The sequence below is a fragment of the Pristiophorus japonicus genome, chromosome 8 (genome assembly GCF_044704955.1).
Source record: "Pristiophorus japonicus isolate sPriJap1 chromosome 8, sPriJap1.hap1, whole genome shotgun sequence".
Lineage (NCBI taxonomy): Eukaryota > Metazoa > Chordata > Chondrichthyes > Pristiophoridae > Pristiophorus > Pristiophorus japonicus.
Genome location: NC_091984.1, coordinates 57,204,750 through 57,228,293, shown reverse-complemented (window position 1 = coordinate 57,228,293; position 23,544 = coordinate 57,204,750). Strand labels below are relative to the sequence as shown.

The 23,544-nt window shown below is 43.0% G+C and overlaps 2 protein-coding genes across 6 annotated transcripts in view; one reads left to right on the top strand and one right to left on the bottom strand.

Annotated features, from left to right (window-relative positions):
- Window positions 1–18,059, bottom strand: part of mast2 (microtubule associated serine/threonine kinase 2) — a 641,111-nt gene extending 623,052 nt beyond the window's left edge. For 3 of the 5 annotated variants that reach the window (XM_070886830.1, XM_070886831.1, XM_070886833.1), the window contains exon 1: window positions 17,212–18,058. In XM_070886830.1, coding sequence (XP_070742931.1) covers window positions 17,212–17,352 — 141 coding nt within the window. In that variant the 5' untranslated portion in view covers window positions 17,353–18,058. Of the gene's footprint in view, window positions 1–17,211 lie in introns of all 5 variants that reach the window. The other 2 variants (XM_070886829.1, XM_070886832.1) reach the window with 1 other exon arrangement.
- Window positions 18,060–19,419: 1,360 nt separating this feature from the next.
- Window positions 19,420–23,544, top strand: part of LOC139269124 (uncharacterized) — a 75,933-nt gene continuing 71,808 nt past the window's right edge. The window contains exon 1 of the mRNA XM_070888225.1: window positions 19,420–19,533. Within this exon, the coding sequence (XP_070744326.1) occupies window positions 19,420–19,533 (114 nt within the window). The remainder of the gene's footprint in view (window positions 19,534–23,544) is intronic.

The following is a 23,544-nucleotide window of genomic DNA, read 5'->3' as shown; positions in this document are numbered from 1 at the left end:
GTGACCATAATATAGTAGAATTCTTCATTAAGATGGAGAGTGACACAGTTAATTCAGAGACTAGGGTCCTGAACTTAAAGAAAGATAACTTCAATGGTACGAGATGTGAATTGGCTAGAATAAGACTGGCGAATGATACTTAAAAGGTTGACGGTGGATAGGCAATGGCAAACATTTAAAGAACACATGGGTGAACTTCAACAATTGTACATCCTTGTCTGGAATAAAAATAAAACGAGGAAGGTGGCTCAACCGTAGCTAACAAGGAAAATTAGGATAGTGTTAAATCCAAGGAAGAGGCATAGAAATTGGCCAGAAAAAGCAGCAAACCTGAGGACAGGGAGAAATTTAAAATTCAGTAGAAGAGGACAAAGGGTTTAATTAGAAGGGGGAAAATAGAGTATGAGAGGAAGCTTGCAGGGAATATAAAAACTGACTGCAAAAGCTTCTATCGATATGTGAAGAGAAAAAGGTTAGTGAAGACAGACATAGGTCCCTTGCAGTCAGAATCAGGTGAATTTATAATGGGGAAACAAAGAAATGGCAGACCAATTGAACAAATACTCTGGTTCAGTCTTCACTAAGGAAGACACAAATAACCTTCCGGAAATTGTGTTAGGGAAATTGATGGGATTGAAGACCGATAAATCCCCAGGGCCTGATAGTCTGCATCCCAGAGTACTTAAGGAATTGGCCCTAGAAATAGTGGATGCATTGGTGATCATTTTCCTATGGACTTGAGGGTAGCTAATGTAACACCACGTTTTAAAAAAGGAGGGAGAGAAAACAGGGAATTATAGACCAGTTAGCCTGACATCGGTGGTGGGGAAAAGGCTGGAATCAATTATTAAAGATGAAATAGCAGCGCATTTGGAAAGCAGTGACAGGATCAGTCCAAGTCAGCATGGATTTATGAAAGGGAAATCATGCTTGACAAATCTTCTAGAATTTTGTGAGGATGTAACTGGTAGAGTGGACAAGGGAGAACCAGTGGATGTGGTGTATTTGGACTTTCAAAAGGCTTTTGACAAGGTCTCACACAAGATATTGGTGTGCAAAATCAAAGCACATAGTATTGGGGATAATGTATTGATGTGAATAGAGAACTGGTTGGCAGACAGGAGGCAAAGAGTAGGAATAAACGGGTCTTTTTCAGAATGGCAGGCAGTGATTAGTGGAGTAAATTTATACATTTATGATTTAGATGAAGGAATTGAATGTAATATCTTCAAGTTTGCAGATGACACTAAGCTGGGTGGCAGTGTGAGCTGTGAGGAGGATGCTAAGAGGCTGCAGGGTGACTTGGACAGGTTAGGTGAGTGGGCAAATGCATGGCAGATGCAGTATAATGCGGATAAATGTGAGGTTATCCACTTTGATGGCAAAAACAGGAAGGCAGATTATCTGAATGGTGACAGATTAGGAAAAGGGGAGGTGCAACGAGACCTGGGTGTCATGGTACATCAGTCATTGAAAGGTGGCATGCAGGTACAGCCAGCGGTGAAAGCGGCAAATGGCACATTGGCCTTCATAGATAGAGGATTTGAGTATAGGAGCAGGGAGGTCTTACTGCAGTTGTACAGGGACTTGGTGAGGCCACACCTGGAATATTGTGTTCAGTTTTGGTCTCCGAATCTGAGGAAGGACGTTCTTGCTATTGAGCGAGTGCAGCAAAGGTTCACCAGACTGATTCCCGGGATGGCAAGACTGACATATGAGGAGAGACTGGATCAACTGGGCTTGTATCCACTGGAGTTTAGAAAAATGAGAGGGGATCTCATAGAAACATAAAATTCTGACGGGATTGGACAGGTTAGAGGCAGGAAGAATATTCCCGATGCTGGGGAAGTCCAGAACCAGGTGTCACAGTCCAAGGATAAGGGGTAAGCCATTTAGGACTGAGATGAGGAGAAACTTCTTCACTCAGAGTTGTTAACCTGTGGAATTCTCTACTGCAGAAAGTTGTTGAGGCCAGTTTGTTAGGTATATTCAAGAGGGAGTTCGATTTGGCCCTTACGGCTAAAGGGATCAAGGGGTATGGAGAGAAAGCAGGAAAGGGGTACTGAGGTTGAATGATCAGCCATGATCTTATTAAATGCTAGTGCAGGCTCGAAGGACCGAATGGCCTACTCCTGCACCTAATTTCTATGTTTCTTTGTTAATATTTCCACCATCTCTCTGTTGTTGCCTGTGGTATTATCCTGTCTACCCTTAATGACCCTGTAAGAGGAAAATTAGATTTGGCATTCGGGGTATATATGAAATGTTTTAAGTTAGTTAGCCAGAAAAGGTGTATAGCTGAAATCCTTGGCATTCAAAGTAAAGGTACAATTCGGACACACCTGTCTCCAGCACTCCACAAACCTCACTGTGTCTCAACGGTTTATTAGCACATTGGAATGTTATCTTATCTCTATTGTCATGACTGGATGGAGTTTTTCCATTGTCACTTTGGACCCCTTGCCCTGTTTATCTGCCCCTCTGGGTTTCCTGTGATGTAATTAATCATTCTAATATGTTATTTCCTTTACACACCCTTATAAAAGTGACCATTACAAAGGCTTCTGTCCGAGGTCCATTCCTACCCCTGTAATTATAACAGAGCTCGATAGCCCCAATAACCAACCTGAGCCGAAGGCCGCCAGGTCAGCACATTCTAACAAGATGTGGTCACCCTAGAGTAGGTCTGAAATTGCCTCAAGACACTGGTCTGTCAATCCAAGGTATTACTGATAAGGTAACCAATCAGCAGTCGTGGGAGGTTGTATTGGGGAAGTAATGGGGTCTTTAAAATTGTATTAAAAAAATGTTTGAATTTGCTGTTCGCAGAGCATTTCCAGTCACAGGCGGCTGTGTTGAGAAATTGCTCCCGGACCGTTCGTGATTAAAGTTCAATGAACCTTGCCTTCCGTCGCCATCTATTAACTTCGAGGGTTGCTACACGGATTGGGATGAGTGTCGACCGCTTATATCAGGGGGTCCGCTCGTGAAAAGAGAAGCCTTTCCGCTATCCCCCTGCAGACCCCATTTCCATCCCAACCTTCATTTTTATTGATGTTACTGTAAAATATTTTACTATTTTGTTTTATGTTCCTTGATAATGTAATTTCATAGTTCCTCTTGACCTTCCTAATTGTTATTTTGTGTGGCTTGGTGTCAAACTTTTATCTGACAACGTGTGCGATATAAATGCAAGTTCTTCTTGTTGTAATAGACTGGGAGGAGTATAAACACTAGCATAGACCAGTTAGGCCAAATATATTTTTCTGTGTTGCAGATTCTGTGCAATTCTAGTAATAGCTTTAGGCTAACTATTTTCAAGAATTAAAAATGTTGTTTTTTTTCTTCCAAACAAGACTTATTTTCCCTCTAGCTTTTTTCATGCAGTCCAATGCTGACAACTTAAGAATGAAATGCCGAATCAAACAGGAAAGCCAAATAGTGCAGCTGTGTAAATTCCAACTCGTACTGCAGAATAACTTGAGGGATTCGGGTTTGAATTTATTCCAGACAAAAACCTATCCAATTTAAGCCCCGACCTCAAAACTTAATTTGATAAAGGAGCTACCATTCACTTGTAAAGAGCAAGTTCCGTACACGCTCAACATCTGCCATGATTGGAGACCTTCCTTGACTCAGTTTAAAGCTAAAGATTTGTTGCTTCAGGATGCATTAATACTCAGAGCTGTACTAATACAGAAAGGACACAGGCTGGAAAATACTTTTAGCTGCGACATATAATGGACGGAAGCATCTTGTAAAAAATGGGTTGATCTCCAACATCACTTCTGATTTCATCAAAAAAAGCAAGATTTGCATTTATATAGCACCTTTCACAACCACCAGATGTCTCAAAGCACTTTACAGACAATTATGTACTTTTGGAGTGCAGTCACTGTTGTAATCTGGGAAACACTGCAGCCAACTTGCACACAAACAGCAATGTGATAACGACCAGATAATCTATTGTTTTGTAATATTGATTGAAGCATAAATATTGGCCAGGACACCTGGGATAACTCACCTGAGTGCCATGGGATTTTTTATGTCCACCTGAGAACACAGATGGGGCCTCGGTTTAACATCTCATCCAAGTGACGGTACCTCCGACAGTGCAGCACTCCCTCAGCACTGCACTGGAATGCCAGCCTAGGTTTTTTTTGTGCTCAAGTCCCTGGGGTGGGACTTGAACCCACAACCTTCTGACTCAGGTGAGTGTGTTATCCAGCGAGTCACAGCTGACACTTAGTGTAATAAAGGTATTCGAAACAGAATGTAGGAGACAAGAAAGCCCCATGTTTAGCATTGTCTCTCCTCTTTTCAAATGAGCTTCATTACTCACTGTCACAAAAAGTAAAAGCTCCCATAGTGAAGATTTTTGGGCAAGGTTATGAACTGTTGTATCTGTTCAATAACTTACATTTACGCAACACAACGCCTTTAATGGAGAAAACTTCACAAGCTGCTTCAGGAGGTGATAAAGCACATCGAGCAGGACCAGACGACCCATTTATTGGATGTGACCAAAGTAATGGTCAAAGAGGGAGGTTATGAGGAAATTTTTGCAAATGGATAGAGTGGTAACATGGTGGAAGAGAGTTAAAGGAAAAGGTTTCTGAGGGTAGCGCCAAGGAGAGGAGGCAAGAAAAGAGATGCACACATATTAAATAAAATACAGAGAACAGCAACAAAAATGATTCCAAATACAAGAGGGATGAACTATGAAGGAAGTGTCCAATCTTTCCAGCCTGGAGAAGATGTGGTGAATTAAGAGGGAAAATCTTGTTTGTTTGTATAAAATATTAAATGGCATAGAAAAATTAATTCCATAAATAAGGCAGGATATAATAACAGAGTGAAAAATAAATTGAACTCTAATCAGAAAAAACTTCATGCAAGGCACGATAAATGTCTGGAATAATCTGCCAAGCAGAATAGTGAAGATGCAGACATTTGGGGAGTTCAAAATATAGTTGGATGCTTGGCTGAGAGAGTTAGGATACCAGAGTGATCAGCATCAATGGGCCAAATGGCTTTTTACCTCCTGAATTCCTTTATGTTCTAAAATACTTTGTAGCATTTACCATTCCGAGAAAGGTGCTTTTAAGTAAGGCAAGTTGCTATTCAACCGGAACTATGTGATATGTCTCACCGAGCAATGAGTTTCAACTGCAGTGGCTAAGACTATATCCGTAGAGTACAGCTCAAAAGAATATATTTTAATCTCGATACAAGATTACATTGACAGAAATCACATTGCTAAGTTTCCATTCTTTTCCAACCAGGCAATATAAAAACAAGGCATTAATGTGGTAAGATGACAGCAGTCATAAACGATGTTGAGGTGATGTCCCACACTAATATTCAAAATCTCAATTGTTTTGCTCTGACCTACTCAAACATTTCTTCGATGCCTGTCAGAATGGTCTTGTGCATATCACATTTACTCAATTATCTCAAATAACCACCATCTGTTAAAAGTTAGCCATGCTGATTCGCACCAAAAAACCAGACCAATTGGTCATTAATTCATATTACTGTTCGAGTTATTTTGCTGTGCACAAAATGACTGCCATGTTTGCCGAATAATTCATTGTACGTGAAGTGCTGTGGGACACAGCAAGCTCCCACAAATATCAATGAGCTAAATTACCAGTTAATCTGTTTTTTGGTTAAGGGATTAATGTCGGCTAAGACACCAATCTTCTTGGAGTAGTTTCATAGGATCTTTTACATTCGGCTGAACAGACAGACCTCAATTTAATGTCTCAACCAAAAAATATCACCTCCGACAATGCAAACTACTGTACTGAAGTATCACCCTAGATTGAGGGGTCAAGAACTAGAATGGGATTTTCATCTATGATCCTCTGACTCACAAACCAAATATTGCGCACATCATATTCTTGAAGCACTGCATCTTTTAGCATCAGCACATCGCTCAACAGGATTAACATGGCATGGTAAAATATCTTGCGTCAGTCAAAATGAATGATGCAACTTACTGACACGTTACAAAATATGTAAATGCTAATGAGATGACACTTTGAAATGTAACACATACTGTGCTTCTGTTCCTTATTGAGCAAGTGGAGGCTGTTATGTATGAGAAATAGTGAAACCTTTTGGAGTCGGCATCATCCTGCAATCAGGCTTCACATTGCCTAGAAGCTAGAATGTGTCTTTACCTCCACAAAATATAGGTAAACGTAGTGTGACCAAAGGGTTGAACAGAGAACCCTTGCCACTGGACGAGCTTACCAAAATTTGAAACATACCACCATGTGATGTTCTCATCTTCAGAGGAAAATATTTTGATCAAACCAAGGTTCAGGCTGTAGAATCTTACAGCACAGAAAGAGGCAATTTGGCCCATTGCGCTGGTGCCAGATTTATAATCAACAGACTTAACATTAAACAGGTTAATAAACAGTATTCAGTGTGAAACAGTATTGGTGACAATAATTACAAACTTTACTATTACATAGAATATGCAGCACAGAAACAGGCCATTCGGCCCAACAGGTCTGTGCTGGTGTTTAGGTTCCACGTGACCATCATCCCGCCCCTTTTCATCTAACCCCATCAGCATATTCTCCACAAAATGCATCAGAAACAATAATGACAATTCTCTCAGAGGCATCTCCCAACATGCAGTGAATATTGAAAACACGTTCACTTTTATGTGGCAAAACACTACCTTGGAGTCACCCCATCAGATCCAGCCCCCACAACCTCACACAAAAATCTTCCACTCAAGAACTGTCAATCACTAACCCTGACTCTTCTCTCAGGTCTTAAACACAGCTGCCAATCAAAATTATCACTCTCTGATGGCTTGTAAATATATCTGCACCAGATACCCTGAATTACCTGTTTAAGAACCTGCGAAGACAAGTCATAAAAAAAAAGACATAAATAAACGAGTTCCTTCAATTACTTCATGGATTATTTGCCATTCAAGCAGATGTGAATGTGAAAGAAGCCTCAAGCTCCTCTTGGTCACTAGTGCATGAGGCGTTCTCACTTATGGGACTTTGTGCAGAAAGTGCCTGCTGTTTGCACCCATAAAATATCGACTGCACTGAAAAACCAATTCATTGGCTGTGAGGCACTTTGGAACACCTTGATGTCATGCAAGGTGCTGTATAACTGAAAGTTATTTCTTCCGATTTTCCAGCTCAGGCATTTCTATATAAATCATCTAACAACACTGCAGGGAGGCTACACATAACAAATATAAATTTGACTACTCAGGCAAATAATGACAGAATAAATAAGCACATGCGCTAGGAAATGGATGCTTCAACGTTCTATATATTAATGGTAGGAATCTATAGTAATACAATGGGAGATCTAAAGGTTCTTGCTGGGGTGAGAGGCTAAAGCACCAGTGGCATCAAGGACTTGACTCAAAAATGACGGAGTGCACAGCGATACAGATTACCAGCAACTGAAATTGAGTGGATGTGATATATTTTAATTTCAGCAAGGTTTTGATACCATGTCCCACAAGTGCTTTGTCCACAAGGTAGGAAGGTATGCCATAGCAGACAAGCTTCTGAGGTAGATCAAAGACTGATTAAACCAGAGGTAGTTGTGAATGGAGCTGCAGGACTGGCTATTCTATTTCTCTCTACCTCCCAAAAAGAAGCTTTTGAATGATTCATCAGCTGTCACCGATGCTGCTGTAGAGAAGAAAACAACACTGGTCATGTGGCACAGAGAAAAAAGAAAGTGCAACCAAAATGTAAAGTTGATACTGTGGTGATTAAAGAATTGTTTGACCTTTGATAATTTAAAGAGACAATAAACATTTTACTGATCTGCGCAATCTTCATATTTATTGGCTACATTTAAAACATGAAAACAGCAGCAGCACCTACTTCTCAAGCAATTGCCGAGAATTATCACAATTGATCTTGTGTGTGCTGTCATACAGGTTTATCATGATCATCATCATCATAAGCAGTCCCTCGAAATCGAGGAAGACTTGCTTCCACTCTAAAAGTGAGTCCTTAGGTGATTGAACAGTCCAATACGGAAATTACAGTCTCTGTCACAGGTGGGACAGACAGCCGTTGAAGGAAAAGGTGAATGGGACTGGTTTGCCGCACGCTCCTTCCGCTGCCTGTGCTTGTTTTCTGCATGTTCTCGGCAATGAGGTGCTCAGCGCCCTCCCAGACGCTCTTCCTCCACTTAAGGTGCGGCCCTGTAAATGGTGGACCACTTTCCATACCTCGGAAGCCTATTATCAGCAAGGGCAGACATCGATGACGAGGTTCAATACCGCCTCCAGTGCGCCAATGCGGTCTTCGGCAGGTTTATCAACCCCTCAACAGCTTGCATTTATATAACACCTTTAACTGAATAAAATGTCCCAAGGCATTTCACACCAGTGTTATCAAACAAATTTTGACACCAAGCCACATAAGGAGAAGTTGGGACAGATGACCAATGGTTAAAGAGGTAGGTTTTAAGGAGTGTCTTTTAAAGGAGTAGGTTTTACAGAGAAAATTCCAGAACTTTGGGCCTAGGCAGCTGAAGACACTGCCGCCAATATTGGAACAATGAAAATTATGAATGCACATGGGGCCAGAATTGGAGGAGCACAGAGATTTCAAAGGGTTGTAGGACTGGGGGAGATTTCAGAGATAAGATGGGGTGAGGCCATGGAGGGATTTGAAAACATGGATGAGAATTATAAAATTGAGGCATTGCCAGACTGAGAGCCAATGTAGGTCAGAGAGCACAGGGGTGATGGGTGAACGGAACTTGGCAAGATATGGGCAGCAGAGTTTTGGATGAGCTCAAGTTTACTGAGGGTGCAAGATGAGGCCCTACAGGAGAGCATTGTCTGACCATTTGCAATTAAAGGTGTAAAATATTTTGTCTGAGTAAAGCACTAGGCTGATGCAGAATCTAAATACTTACTCAAGTGAATAGCCCATTTGAAGCTAGGAAACATTTTAATTTACTATGTGCTTGAAAATGCCACACTGAATTAATGAAAAAGAATCACACATGCACAGCTATCCAAAAATTCCAGAAACACACTTGTCAGTCAGCATTTGTGGAAAGAACAGGTATTTCAGGCCACAACCCTTCACCAGAATGTATCTGACCTCAAGTCTGATGAGGGCTATAGCCTGAATGTTAACTTATCTGCTCTCCCTACAAATACTGTCTGACCTGGTGTGTTTTTATCAAGATTTCCAGCATTTACATTTTTCTTTTTGCTTTTTACATACATTTAACCAATGCACTGAAGATTGAAAATGTAATAGATATGGAAAAAAACTCCCCAACAAAGCTTTCCTTCTCTTTTAACTACCATTGGATGCAACTAGTCAGAAAATCCTTGGAGAATTCCAAGCCAAACATTGGAAACTATAAATGCCAACCAGATGTTTTTAATGAGTGAAACACAAGTCCAGATTCCAGTTTAGCATATTGTCTGACACAGTATTTGTGCTACAGATATTGAAAACAATTCACAAGACCAAGTAGTAATGTAGGGGTCAAGTTTCGGCCTGAGTTGCTCCCATTTTTTTTGAGCAACTAGTTTAAAATGGAGCATCTTAGAAATTGCAATTCTCGGCATTTAGTTTGCTCCAGTTCTAGTGAGTTAGAATAGTTCCATTTTAGAACAGATTTTTTTTCCAAAAGGAGGGCGTGTCCAGCCACTTACGTCCGTTTTGCAAGTTTAGGCAGCAAAAACTTACTCCAAACTAACTTAGAATGGAGTAAGTGTAGATTTTTGTACCTCAGAAAAACCTTGCCTACACTTAGAAATCAGACGTAAGGAACGAGAGATGCAGGGGGGGGGGGAGGTTGGGGGGTGGGAGTTTACAAACATGAAACATGTCACTTTTACAATTAAAGAGCCATCTTCAATAATAAATGATGAATAAATCAATAAATCAAACAAAATTAACAAAAAATAATTAAAACATTTTAAATCAATAAAATAACAAATTAAGTTTCTACTCAGCGACTGCAGCACCGGGAGCCCTCCAACAGCATGCTAGGACGGCCCACCCCCCCCCCCACAGTCTCTCGCGCTCTCTGTCTCTGTCAGCGTGGGGTGGGGGGAGGAGGGGGGGAAAGAGGGGAGGGAGGGGAGAGCGGGGGGAGGTGAGAGCCAGACCAGACCTGAACAAGGGGGGGGGGGGGGGGGGGGGAGAAAGAGAGCCGGAGCAGGAGCTGAAGATAAAAGAGGAGGGAGGCCCAAGTCCAATCTTCGCCGCCCCAGTGAGCCCATTCAGCCAGGGCTAGGGGTGGCGTGCTTCGGGCCCCTCCCACACAGCGTCGGCGGCCTGGAGCTACTGCACATGCACGCACACTCTAGCGCGCATGTGCAGAGGTACCGGCACTGTTTTCAGCACCGGGACCTGGCTCCGGGCCCCACAGCTTGTGCTGCAATGCGCCAAGGGCCTGCAACGTTCCAGCAGTGAGGAGAATACCAAGCTAAGTTTTAGGCGCGGTTTTTGTTCTAAAAAGTCGGCGCAGCTCACGGAGTTGCGCCGTTCTAAGCGTGGGGGCAAACTTGGGCCCGTAGTCAACTCTCTTCAAAGTATCTGCCAATTTCAACTGAAATTAAAAAAAAGCCTCCCATTCTGTTCAATTCAAATTAATTACTAGATATTTTCAATTTATTCTGAGCAAATAAATGACTTCCAACAAAATGTGACATTTTGTTGAAAATCATTTATTTGCTCAGAATAAATGTGAATTATCTGGTAGTATGAATTAAGTAATTTTAATTGAACAGTAGACTGTATTTTAGTAAAACTTGTAGTGTCGATATCTCAATTAGCATTCGGTAACCATCCACAAGCAGGAGCTTGGGCCTTAGAGTACACAGAATACTCCATCGTTAGAGCTGGAGGTTGCCAGTCTTCCCAATCAGCAGGGGAATAATACATGTTGCAGAGGCGGAGGTGGGGGGAGAAACTAAATGTATTTAAAATTAGAGGGCACAGAGAACAAAACAAGATGTCACTGGGAGAAAATGTTCACAGAGTATTCAATTATCGTTTCACAACAAATGTATAAGTAATATGAATACATTAAAAACACTTCCAATAAAGCTTCTTCAGATACAGCCCTGCATGTTCCAACATATTCTTTAAATGTTACCTTTTCTTTACTGAAACAACTATTTTCTTGCTGTCAACAATTTCTTACAATCATGTACTCAAGTATATAGATTTATAAAGAAATGCTCCCTTTTTTTATCCTGCTCGAAAACTACAATTGATTCCTGACAGAAACTTCTACTGTAACTGCAAATGCTGTCGCCCCACCCGAGAGTTATGTCATTCATTAAGTCAGCTTTTTGAGTGGCAATATTTCGTTGCCACCATTTTTGCCAAGTCGAATAAACCAAATGATCTCCAAGTCATTTAAGGAGCTGCAACATACTGGGACGTGTCTTATAGTCAGATCATCTTTTTTTATTTAGAGCAAGGATATAATTATGCAACAGGGATGCTGTCCGGTATGACAATTTACCTTTGTATTAATAAAAAAAAATCATATTTCCTCAGATTGTACATGGAAAAATTTTAAAAATCTAGTCACACCACCCAAGTAGCTAGTCAGTACATCAACAGCACTTTCCATGTAGGTTGCACACCAAGAATCCTACCCAAATAGGCTATCTCAGGTGACACAACCAAACAACCAGAGGCACTGACAAACCAGGACAGCACGTCAGTACGTACTAATGCCACTGCTACTCCCTACCATGCTGTGCCATACATAGAAATATGGGCCCCAAGTTTCCACACGTGGCAAAACAGGCGCCCCTTCGAGCTGGGTGCCCGTTTTTCGCGCCGAAAACGGCGCCTAAAAAAAAAACCGCTATTCTCGAGCGCTTTGCAGCTCGATGTCTGCTTGGCGCGGCGCACAGAGGGCGGAGCCTACCACTCGCGCCGATTTTGTAAGTAGGAGGGGGCGGGTACAATTTAAATGAGTTTTTTTCGTGCCGGCAACCCTGCGCGTGCGCGTTGGAGCGTTCGCGCAGTCTCAAGTAAACATTGCCACTCGGCCATTTTAAAAAGTGCTGCAGAAAAAGTGAAAATTTGTTTATTGAACCCTTGCAAAGGCTTGCATTTTAATTTTCTTGATATTTCTGTGTGTGAGGGTGAGGGAGTGCATTCTGTAATTAAAGATAGACTCTGATAAACGGGACACATGCACTTGTTTGAGACTATTCAAATTCTTTGCAGCTGTTCAATTTTTAACATTTTTTAATAAAACCACATTGCCGTTCCATGATCAGCACTGAGGCTTCTTGCAGCTTTCTTCCCCTGCCGTCCGTCGGGCCCGACGGCAAGCGGCTGCCTCAAGTACTGAGGCTTCCTGCAGCATTCTCCCTCCCGCTCCCTGCCGTCCGTCGGGCCCAACGGCAAACGGTTGCCTCAAGTACTGAGGCTTCTTGCAGCTTTCTCCCTCCCTCTGCCGCCTCCCCGCCCCCCCCCCCCCCCCCGCCCCGCCGTCGGTCGGTCCCGGCGGCAAACCGCTGCCTGAAAGGCCTGCCTGAAGCACTTTCACACAGGTAGGAACATGGTTTATTTAATCTTTTCTTATAAATTTTTATTCAGGTTGGATTTATTTGTATAATATTTGTATAAGTATAACTAAGGATTTATTGTAGAATTTAATGACTTCCCTTCCCCCCCCACCTCGTTCCCGACGCCTAATTTGTAACCTGCGCCTGATTTTTTAATGTGTAGACAAGGTTTTTTCAAGCCTGCAAAAATCTTCACTTGCTCCATTCTAAGTTAGTTTGGAGTACGTTTTCACTGTGGAAACTTTCAAATCAGGCGTCAGTGACCGGACACGCCCCCTTTTGAAAATAAAATTTGGTTCAAAAGTGAAACTGTTCTACCTGACGAGAACTGCAGAAAACTTAAATGTGGAGAATTCCAATTTCTAAGATACTCCGTTCTCCACCAGTTGCTCCTAAAAATCAGGAGCAAATCATGTGGAAACTTGGGGCCATGATGTGCAATGTACACCATGGATGTAACAAATGTAACAACAGAGCAATTGCTTTAAATATATACACACATCAGTATCTGTTGTCGCAAAAACTTTCCCTGGCAGACCACGTACCAAACAAGCTATTGCAGGAATTGGGCCTAGAATTTCCAACTGTAGTTCCTGTATATCAATGTGGAAATTTTGCGCTACATTATGTATGCATCTCAAGAAGCATTGTTCAGTTCTCCACTACTTGGTAAAGGGTAATCAGAATGAAAGTCAGTATTCGGGACAAAAAACATGTTCTAATATTCATTATTTATTAACATAGAAAATAGGTGCAGGAGCAGGCCATTTGGCCCTTCGAGCCTGCACCACCATTCAATATGATGGCTGATCAAGCAACTTCAGTACCACATTCCTCCCTTCTCTCCATACCCCCTGATCCCTTTAGCCGTAAGGGCCACATCTAACTCCCTTTTGAATATATCCAACAAACTGGACTCAACAACTTTCTGTGGTAGAGAATTCCACAGGTTCACAATTCTCTGGGTGAAAAAGTTTCTCCTCATCTCGGTCCTAAATGGCTTACCCCTTATCCTTAGACTGTGACCCCTGGTTATGGACTTCCCCAACATCGGGAACATTCTTCCTGCATCTAACCTGTCCAATCCCGTCAGAATTTTATATGTTTCTATGAGATCCCCTCTCATTCTTCTAAATTCCAGTGAATATGCCCAGTCGATCCAGTCTTTCTTGATATGTCAGTCCTGCCATCCTGGGAATCGGTCTGGTGAACCTTCACTGCACTCCCTCAATAGCAAGAATGTCCTTCCTCAGATTAGGAGACCAAAACTGCACACAATAACATTTGCAAATTATATATTTAAAACAATCATATTGCCTACCATACGCAACAACTTGTGTTTATATAGCGCCTTTAATGTAGTATCAACATCCCAAGGTGCTTCACAGGAGTATTAAGAGATAAAAAGTTTGACACCGAGCCACATATGGAGAAATCAGCACAGGTGACCAAAAGCTTGGTCAAAGAGGTAGGTTTTAAGGTGCAGCTTGAAGGAGGAAACAGAGGTTGAGAGGCGGAGCGGTTTAGGCTGAGAATTCCAGAGCTGACATTATTAAATGATACATGTCAAAGAGTTATGGGCTACGTAAAGAAAGTGAATAAATGAGACCAAACAAAAGATGAGAATTATTTGTTTTGCAAAAGTCACCAATGTGTAAACGCTTATTGGCCCGGAATTTGTGGTCAGTGGCTAGGAAAAGGCGTTCTCTGCAGGCCCCAAAGAAAGCTTTCCACAAAAGGTCTTGCGATCTCTGATGAGAAGATCCAGTTTTTCGACATTCAGTTGAGATCAGTGGTGTGTGTGGTAATTCCATAGTGTGAGCTGCTGTGACGGCAACAAGCTGTCCAAGCAGCCAATCACAATGCAGAATTTTCAGAAACAAGAAACCAGGAAATGAAGAAGCTCCTTTTAATCTGACTTTTTAAAAATGTTGAGAGCAGAACAAAGATTGGGGCTCTCAAATGGGGAAAAGGAAAACCTGAAATAAAGATTTAGGTTTTAAAAAATAATACTTTGAATGTTTCTTAAAAATTGTAATCTTTATTAAAAATGGAGAAAACTGACAATTTTAAAATTAGTTTTTCAGGACTACAACATTTGTTTCGCAGTCAATACTCTGTTAAAACCCCAGTTACACCTAATCTAACAAGGTCTAACTTTGAAAGGGTTCTTTAACAGCGATATTTCTGCGGAAAAGCCGAAAGTTGTCACTTTCACTGATTTTCCTCTTTAAACAGATTGCCGGATATGGGAGGTGGGGTGTGCGTTGGTGGAAGACGGGCATAGAAACATAGAAAATAGATGCAGGAGTAGGCCATTCGGCCCTTCGAGCCTGCACCACCATTCAATAAGATCATGGCTGATCATTTACTTCAGTACCCCTTTCCTGCTTTCTCTCCATACCCATTGATCCCTTTAGCCCCAAGGGCCATATCTAACTTTCTCTTGAATATATTTAACGAACTGGCATCAACAACTCTCTGTGGTAGGAAATTCCACAGGTTAATAACCCGAGTGAAGAGGTTTCTCCTCAGCTCGGTCCTCAATGACTTATCCCTTATCCTTAGACTGTGACCCCTGGTTTTGGACTTCCCCAACATCGGGAACATTCTTCCTGCATCTAACCTGTCCAGTCCCATCAGAATTTTATGTTTCTATGAGATCGCTTCTCATTCTTCTAAACTCCAGTGAATACAGGCCCAGTCGATCCAGTCTCTCCTCATATGTCAGTCCTGCCATCCCGGGAATCAGTCTGGTGAACCTTCGCTGCACTCCCTCAATGGCAAGAACTCTCCTTCCTCAAATTAGGAGACCAAAACTGAACACAATATTCCAGGTGAGGTCTCACCAAGGCCCTGTACAACTGCAGCAAGTCTCTGCTCAGAGACTCAAATCCCCTAGCTTTGAAGGCTAACATGCCATTTGCCTTCTTCACCACCTGCTGTACCTGCATGCCAACTTTCAACAACTGATGTATCGTGACACCCAGGTCTCATTGCACCTCCCCTTTTCCTAATCTGCCGCCATTCAGATAATATTCTGCCTTCATGATTTTGCCACCAAAGTGGATAACCTCATATTTATCCACATTTTTCTGCATCTGCCAAGCATTTGCCCACTCACCTAACCTGTCCAAGTCACCCTGCAGCCTCTTAGCATCCTCCTCACAGCTCATACCGCCACCTAGCTTAGGGTCATCTACAAACTTGGAGATATTGCACTCAATTCCTTCATCTAAAATCATTTGATTTATATTGTAAATAGCTGGGGTCCCAGCACTGAGCCCTGCGGCACCCCACGAGTCATTGCCTGCCATTCTGAAATGGACCCGTTTATCCCTACTCTCTGCTTCCTGTCTGCCAACCAGTTTTCTATCCACATCAATACATTACCCCCAATACCATGTGCTTTAATTTTGCACACTAATCTCTTGTGTGGGACCTTGTCAAAAGCTTTTTGAACGTCCAAATACATCCACTGGTTCTCCCTTGTCCACTTGACTAGTTACATCATCAAAATATTCTAGAAGATTTGTCAAGCATGATTTCCCTTTCATAAATCCATGCTGACATGGACCGATCCTGTCACTGCTTTCCAAATGCGCTGCTATTTCATCTTTAATAATTGATTCCAACATTTTCCCCACCACTGATGTCAGACTAACCGGTCTATAATTCCCTGTTTTCTCTCTCCCTCCTTTTTTAAAAAGTGGTGTTACATTAGCTACCCTCCAGTCCATAGGAACTGATCCATAGTCGATAGACTGTTGGAAAATGATCACCAATGCATCCACTATTTCTAGGGCCACTTCCTTAAGTACTCTGGGATGCAGACTATCGGGCTCTGGGGATTTATCGGCCTTCAATCCCATCAATTTTCCTAACACAATTTCCTGACTAATAAGGATTTCCTTCAGTTCTTCGTTCTCGTTAGACCCTCGGTCCCCTAGCATTTTCAGGGGGTTATTCTTGTCTTCCTTAGTGAAGACAGAACCAAAGTATTTGTTCAATTGGTCTGCCATAGCGCAATCAGTGTCGGAGCAGTGAATGGCAGACAGAAACTTCAGGATTTCCACCTTTGGATGTGCTAAATCCTTAAAGTTGCGGTCAGTTTCAAAGGGGTAAGTAATAACAGCCAACACTGTTCATTCACTGTTATTACCCATCGCAAACTCCGGGCCATTCTGTTTCTATGATTCAATTTCATACACACTTTTGGTCACTTTTATTGAGACTCAATAGTATGCATGGAATTTGAGAGTACAGCATGCCACATATTATGACATTATTCGGTGCAACACAACATTTTTAAATGAGTTATATTGAGGTTGAGCCGCTCAAGAATAAGGCGATAAATGGTTAATAAAAGTCTGCCAGTACTGATTTTACCTTTGTAGGGAATCCCTCCTGCAGAATATAAAATTATTTATAACATAGAAGCTGCAATTGAATGTCGTCAGTTCCGATAAGTGGTTGAGTAAAAAAAAAGCCATGTCTGCTCACAATGTGTTCATTGTGGTTAGAAAATAAAGGTCTGCCGATAAGCAACAAATCTAAAAGCCATTTTATGTGAGATTATGTAAAATTCACAAGTTGCCCATGGCCCCCACTTCCGTGGATGATAAACTCACCCTTTCTTTCTGTGATTCGCTCCTTTGCCCCTGGTCCAACCCAGGTTTAACTTTATTTCGCTCAGTTTGTTCATCCCGCACAAGCTGTTTCGAGGCTTTCTTTTTGCTCTTGAAGCTGATGTGCGCACCGGATTTCTTCATTGCTCAGCTGATGCCCAAATCTACACACATGCAGCAATGACACAGTCGAACAAAAACTGTCAGATCTCCCCAAAAAGAAAGGAGAGTGGCGAGTCTATTCTCCAGGCTGCAGCTGATGGAGAAACAACATCCTTGAAAGGATGGTCCAAGTTTAACTTTTCTTTGAAGAAGGAAGAAAGGAAGGGAATTGTTTTGGGAATAAGCCGGTCGAGAAGGAGGGAGGAAGGACGTCCGCCTTCACCGGGTGACCAGGCGCAGACACCCGGGCATCTTCCCCCGAGTCCAGGGTGGGTGGCCAGCCGCTCTCCCTCCGGGACAAAGCTGCAACTTAGAAAGAAGCCGCCACTCGCTCGCTCACAGATTCCCTGCTGCGGTTAAAGCTCGGCCATGCCCAGGGCCGGCTCCTGCCCACCAGGCTCGGGCTTTACTCACTGCTCCTGCCCGCTCGGCTCCCCGGCCGGGCCGGGTTTAATCGCCGCAGACGCCGCTCCAGGTGAGAAGCCGCCGCTCGCCGCTCTCCCGAACCCTGGAGGCACCAACTGCTCCTCTCTCGGCATCACCGCGCTCGCCGTCCCCTCGGAAACACGCCGCGTCCCGCGTCACCCGCGCTGCGCCGGGCATGTCGGCGGGGGGTGATGATGATGATGACGAGACTTTATTTATGATTATTGTTTTGTTTCGCTCGCCTTGAACATAATTCATTTCCGGTTGTCAACGCGTTTGACCTTTCAGCCGGAAGTACCCGCGGCGGGCGCTTGGCCGGCGGTCGCGGTCCCGGGTCTTTTCTCAATTGGTGCCGGCGAGTGGAAGGAAACTCGTGTGCGCACGCGCGGCTCTGCAGCAATCAAAGTTGTTGCAGATTCATTTATCATCAGATAAAACTCGGATTTGGTACCAGCTATACCCGTGTCACGTTCACTGCAGCAAAAACATGCCTCAGCTATTATCACCCGGCCTTTGCACTTCCCTGCCTCTCTCACAGGGAACACAAGTTACGCCAACCCTCAGCTTACCTGTAGCCCATAGCCCATCGCATGCAAGCGATGCATTGTTATTTTGGAACTACAAATTATTAATCCCTACCCAGAATGAGCATATGGCTCATCTGCCATGTCTCAATTATTTTCAGTCTTTCACAGAGATGACAGACTACGTGGATGGATTCTGGAAAATGACATCGACCTCATTGTCGCACATATCCTTGCGGGATGTCAGTTTCATGAATCACATAAGGCATTGAGGTCAGTGATAGAAAACAAATTGTGATGTTCAAAAAACAATAATTGGGATAGATCCTGTACTTTTTGAACAATGACAGATAGCAAAAGTCTCACTAGTCCATCCAATTTACCCCACAGTATTTGTGATACCTTGTGCATCATAATACACTCCCTACCCTACCCAAAGCCATGTGATCTCCATGGAGACGCGAAAAATACCAAACAGAATATGTGTAACCTATTAATCATATTCTGTCCTGCATAATTTAGCCTCAGTGTGGATCTTACAGGGAATAAGATCACTTTGTCAGTATGCTGAGCTACAACAGTGTTCAACCAGACATTACCCCTTGCATTAACAACAAAAGTAAGGATGGAAAATTCACACCTAAAATCATGGTAACCGTTATCATCCCCTACAGAATTGATTGCTGAAGAAAACCCATATTGTATTTTTGACCTTATTCTAAACCAACACTAATATGCAACCAGCATGTTTTTTTTTACGTCCTTTTCAGGCTGCACCAGATATTTCACGTGATGCTCACCAAGAACCATAAGTGACCCCTTGCTCCCTTATAGACACAGTATCTGTACCGAATGTTGTCTGGATTTAATCAATGCTATCTTGAAGCAAATAGGGTGTTGCTCATCAATCTGGGAGAAAGGCTTTATGAACTTCACTTCTCTTCACATGATAATTGTTGAGCCATCATCTCGAGCCGGTGCTGACCAATGCGGTACATGGGATTATCAACATTAATCATTTCACGGCATTCATGGTTAGCTTCTACACTCAGTCCAACATAAGTATCATGAGCTAAAAGAAGCAACTTTGGAGTGGGACATGCACGTTGTACACATTTTCCATGTGTTAGCTGATAAGCAGCCTCATGACAGTTGTGAGCTTTGTAGTTGTCTTCTGGATCCGCCTTCCATCATTTTGACACTGCTACCAGAGGTGAGTCGTTGAATAGATGTAAAAGAAAGAAGTATGAGGGATTAGCTTCCCGGCTTGCAAACCTTGCGTTCCGAGGTTATCTTGGTTTGCTCTACAATGTGTGACCTGACCTGTCCAACAAAGGAGCTTTAGACCCATTTATTGCCTTGCCCCATGTAGAGCACCTAATTAAACGAGAGTCTTGGATTTCTGCCAAGATACACCAGGAGAGAAATTTGAGGAGGCATCAAAAGCAAAGGACTTGAAGTCAACTGAAAATAATTCACCCGAGACCGTTCTTGAAAAGTTTCATTAACAACATTGTGCAGCAGCCATCTGCAACAAGCATTGTCCACACTGAAGTCCGAGCAGACCTGAATTTACTGGATTCAGAAAATGACCTCTATCCTATGTATCTGACTTGGGAAGGAAACGTTCTGCCTTGGTCACTGCTTCAAGTTAGCTGCACAGCATTAATGGCACTTCGGGTTTTGTGGAGAAACTCAGGGTGGGCTCTGTGATTTAGGACCTCTCAACGTACTAAGACCCTTGCAAGTAGCAGTTGAATGTGAAAAAGATCTCAGCCCAATAAACAATTGTAACAAACCTCGGAACAACATTGTTGGTCTCAAAAACAGCAAGTTTTACGCTTGTAAACTTGAATGAACCACCTCTAACCATGTAGGATTCGAAGAAAGAACTTGCATTTATATCGTGCCTTTCACGACCTCAGCATGTCCCAAAGCGCTTTACAGCCAATGAAGCACATTAAGTACATTCAAGGAAATAGATTAAATCCTCACACCAGAAGCAAAAGACAGCAAATGTCACATGGTTAACATGATGAGGCCTTGTGGCAGTTGTTATAAAAATCTGTGTTATTTCTTGTCTAAACTGATCTTGCAAATAAATAAAATAAGCAGCAGTTATTTAAAGAAAAGAACATGGTCAATTTGTTCAGATATCAAATTTATTTTACAAAATGGATGATGGATTGATTGATAGAATAATAGAATGATACAGCACAGAAGGAGGCCATTTGGCTCATTGTGCCTGTGCTGTCTCTTTGAAAGAGCTATCCAATTAGTCCCACTCCCCTGCTCTTTCTCCATAGCCTTGCATCTAACTCTCCTGCAGCGACATGGCATCTATTCCTGTGCAGCACCTGGTACATTATCTTACAGTAAAAGGTGCTATATAATGGCAAGATTTTGTTGATATTGGCTAACACTGCAGATGTCCCATGTTCTAGACTGTAGGGAGTCTGATGCATAAAAAGTGAGGGCAAAAGTGTCTTTGACAGTCACTGGCAGTCCTGTATGGATGGTTGATCGTGCCTGGGGGTCTTCCTGAAGACAGCACAACTTTATCACAAACCCCCTACTGTGTCTCAGCCTTCTTAGGCACAATAGTCCTACCATTTCCGTGCATTAGTATAGTCAGCCTACTGTACTGCATACCAGCAGGATCTGCCAGTACACTTTGTGTGGTATCTGATATCACAGGCAGCCCTTCCCTGTTCCTGCTGCTCTCCCTTTCCTAATTGCAGTGCTGAATGAATACTGATTGCAGACAAAAATTTGTTTTCAGCTCTAGTATGTAGCAGTACACAGACTGCAGCCTCTGCAGCAACGCAAGTTTCACAAGCTATCCAGCAGCGGTAACACGCTGAAGCAAGTCTAGGGCCTAGTTGTCAATTAGACACGCAGACTAGAAATTAGTGAGGTTTATTCACCCATGACAGAGATGAACAAAACAGTAACAGGGACTAACTTCCGGCATGCACATTCTCACTCTCAGCTCCTTCCGTCTCCAACCTTTCTCTAACTGGATTATTTCCCTGCCTCATCCTCCCAGGGTGGGAGTCCTTCCTGATTGACCTTAATGCCTTTAAAGATTTCTTAAAGGTACATCGTCTTGCTGTGGTCATTCTGACATTTAATACAATTTCTGTACACCTATAGAGCTCGCACAAGCCTGTGGCTCACATATCGTCCATCTCCCACTCTGTTACACGACACATTCAAACATACAAAATAGGAGCAGGAGTAGGCCATTTGGCCCCTTGAGCCTGCTCCGCCATTCAATAAGATCATGGCTGATCTGATCTTGGCCTCAACTCCACTTTCCTGCCTGTTCCCCATAACCCTTGACTCCCCTATCGTTCAAGAATCCGTCTATCTCAGCCTTGAATATATTCAATGACCCAGCCTCCACGGCTCTTTAGGGTAGAGAATTCCACAGATTCATGATCCACTGAGAGAAGAAATTCCTCCTCGTCTCCATCTTAAATGGGCGACCCCTTATTCTGAAACTATGCCCCGTAGTTCTAGATTCTTCCACAAGGGGAAACATCCTCTCAGCATCTACCCTGTCAAGCCCCCTCAGAAACTTATATGTTTAAATAATATCACCTATCATTCTTCTAAACTCCAATGAGTATAGGCCCAACCTGTTCAACCTTTCCTCAGAAGACAACCCCTTCATCCCAGGAATCAATCTAGTGAACCTTCTCTGACTGCCTCCAATGCAAGTGTATCCCTCCATAAATAAGGTGACCAAAACTGTACGTAGTAATCTAGGTGTGGTCTCAGCAACGCCCGATGAACGATGCACTATCCTTGAATATGTTATACTTGTAATTTAATTATCTATTTTGCTGGCAATATTGAGCTGAATTCCCCTAACTTCAGCACAAAAGCGTCCAAAACAGCTTTGGTTTGGTTTTTAAATATAATCACATATTCATTTTAAGGCCCTTTTTCATCAATGACGGGAAGAGCAAGCAAAACTGCAAGCTATGACAGGCTGGTCTCACTTATTTTTGCAAGGTTATGCAGAGGAACAGCCGTAAATTATACAATCTCAGATACAACGTGGCTTGCAAATTTTTATATATTTTTTTGAAATCCAGTTCCCACTGCTAGCCCTGATTTTCAGTCTCCAAACATTTAAATGGATGAACTATTTTCATGCTGCCCTCATTTTCCATCCTCTGTTTCTTTGAGTTAGTTCCCAAAAGAGCCTTGAGTTGTGCAATAACAATAAAATTACATCATTGGTTCTTCCTTGTTATTTATACATCATTACATAATTCCTGATACATCAGGAACATTTGGTCACTGACAGAGATAGTACTATATTTCTGCTGATTCATTCCAAAACCAAAGCCACGCACAGGTTCAGGATGAGCGCAGTCCACGGGGAGAGTCACTCAGGCTGCCTGCCTCTCTTTTTCAGTTGTGTTCATGCCAGGATGCCCCTGGAGAGGGAACATGCAAGTATGCTCGAGGCCTTCCGCCACCGCTGGGCACCGCCATGTATAGTGCCGAATTGACACAAACAACAATATTATGATTTAGACTTATAAAGGGGAAAATTCCGTTGCGTCCCATTTGGGGACGGTAACACTTGTGAGGCATGAGACTTTGCACTCGGCTCAGAAGTCTCGCCTCTCGCGAGAAATTGGGGTTAACGCCCCCGAAAGAATGTGGAGCACAAAATAACGCGCTCCACTTCCTTTCTGGGGTGGTAGTGGGGTGGACGCGTCCGGTGCAGGGTGCAACGCTACGCACTGGGACGTGTAGCATTGCCGCGTAGGCGGGGCTCTGAATTAAAGGAAAGAGTCCAGGCTGCGAACTCTGCAGTAATGAAGGATCCTACCTGGACCACCGCAGAGCGGAGGTGCCATGCCAACAGCCCGGCTTGACCGATCATGGCATGGACCCCGCGTTCAAAGCGCCAATGGAGCGCAAAACAAAATTGTCCTAATTGTTTTTTTAAAGGCTCAGCGGGTTAAGGTGCAAAATCGTCATCATTGTTTTTTTAAAGGCTGCCCGGTTCACGTCCCCTGAATCTGCCACTTGCATCGCCTGGCGCAGCTTCAGGGGGTGATACCCAATTTAGGGTCTGGGCCGCTAACAGGGCGCTGCGCACGGTGATGTCGAGCGCTGCTGGCTACCACCACCACGAAACTCCTGAGGAATTTAGCGGGAGTCACCAGTGGCGCCGCACCCGGGCAAAAACCGGAGG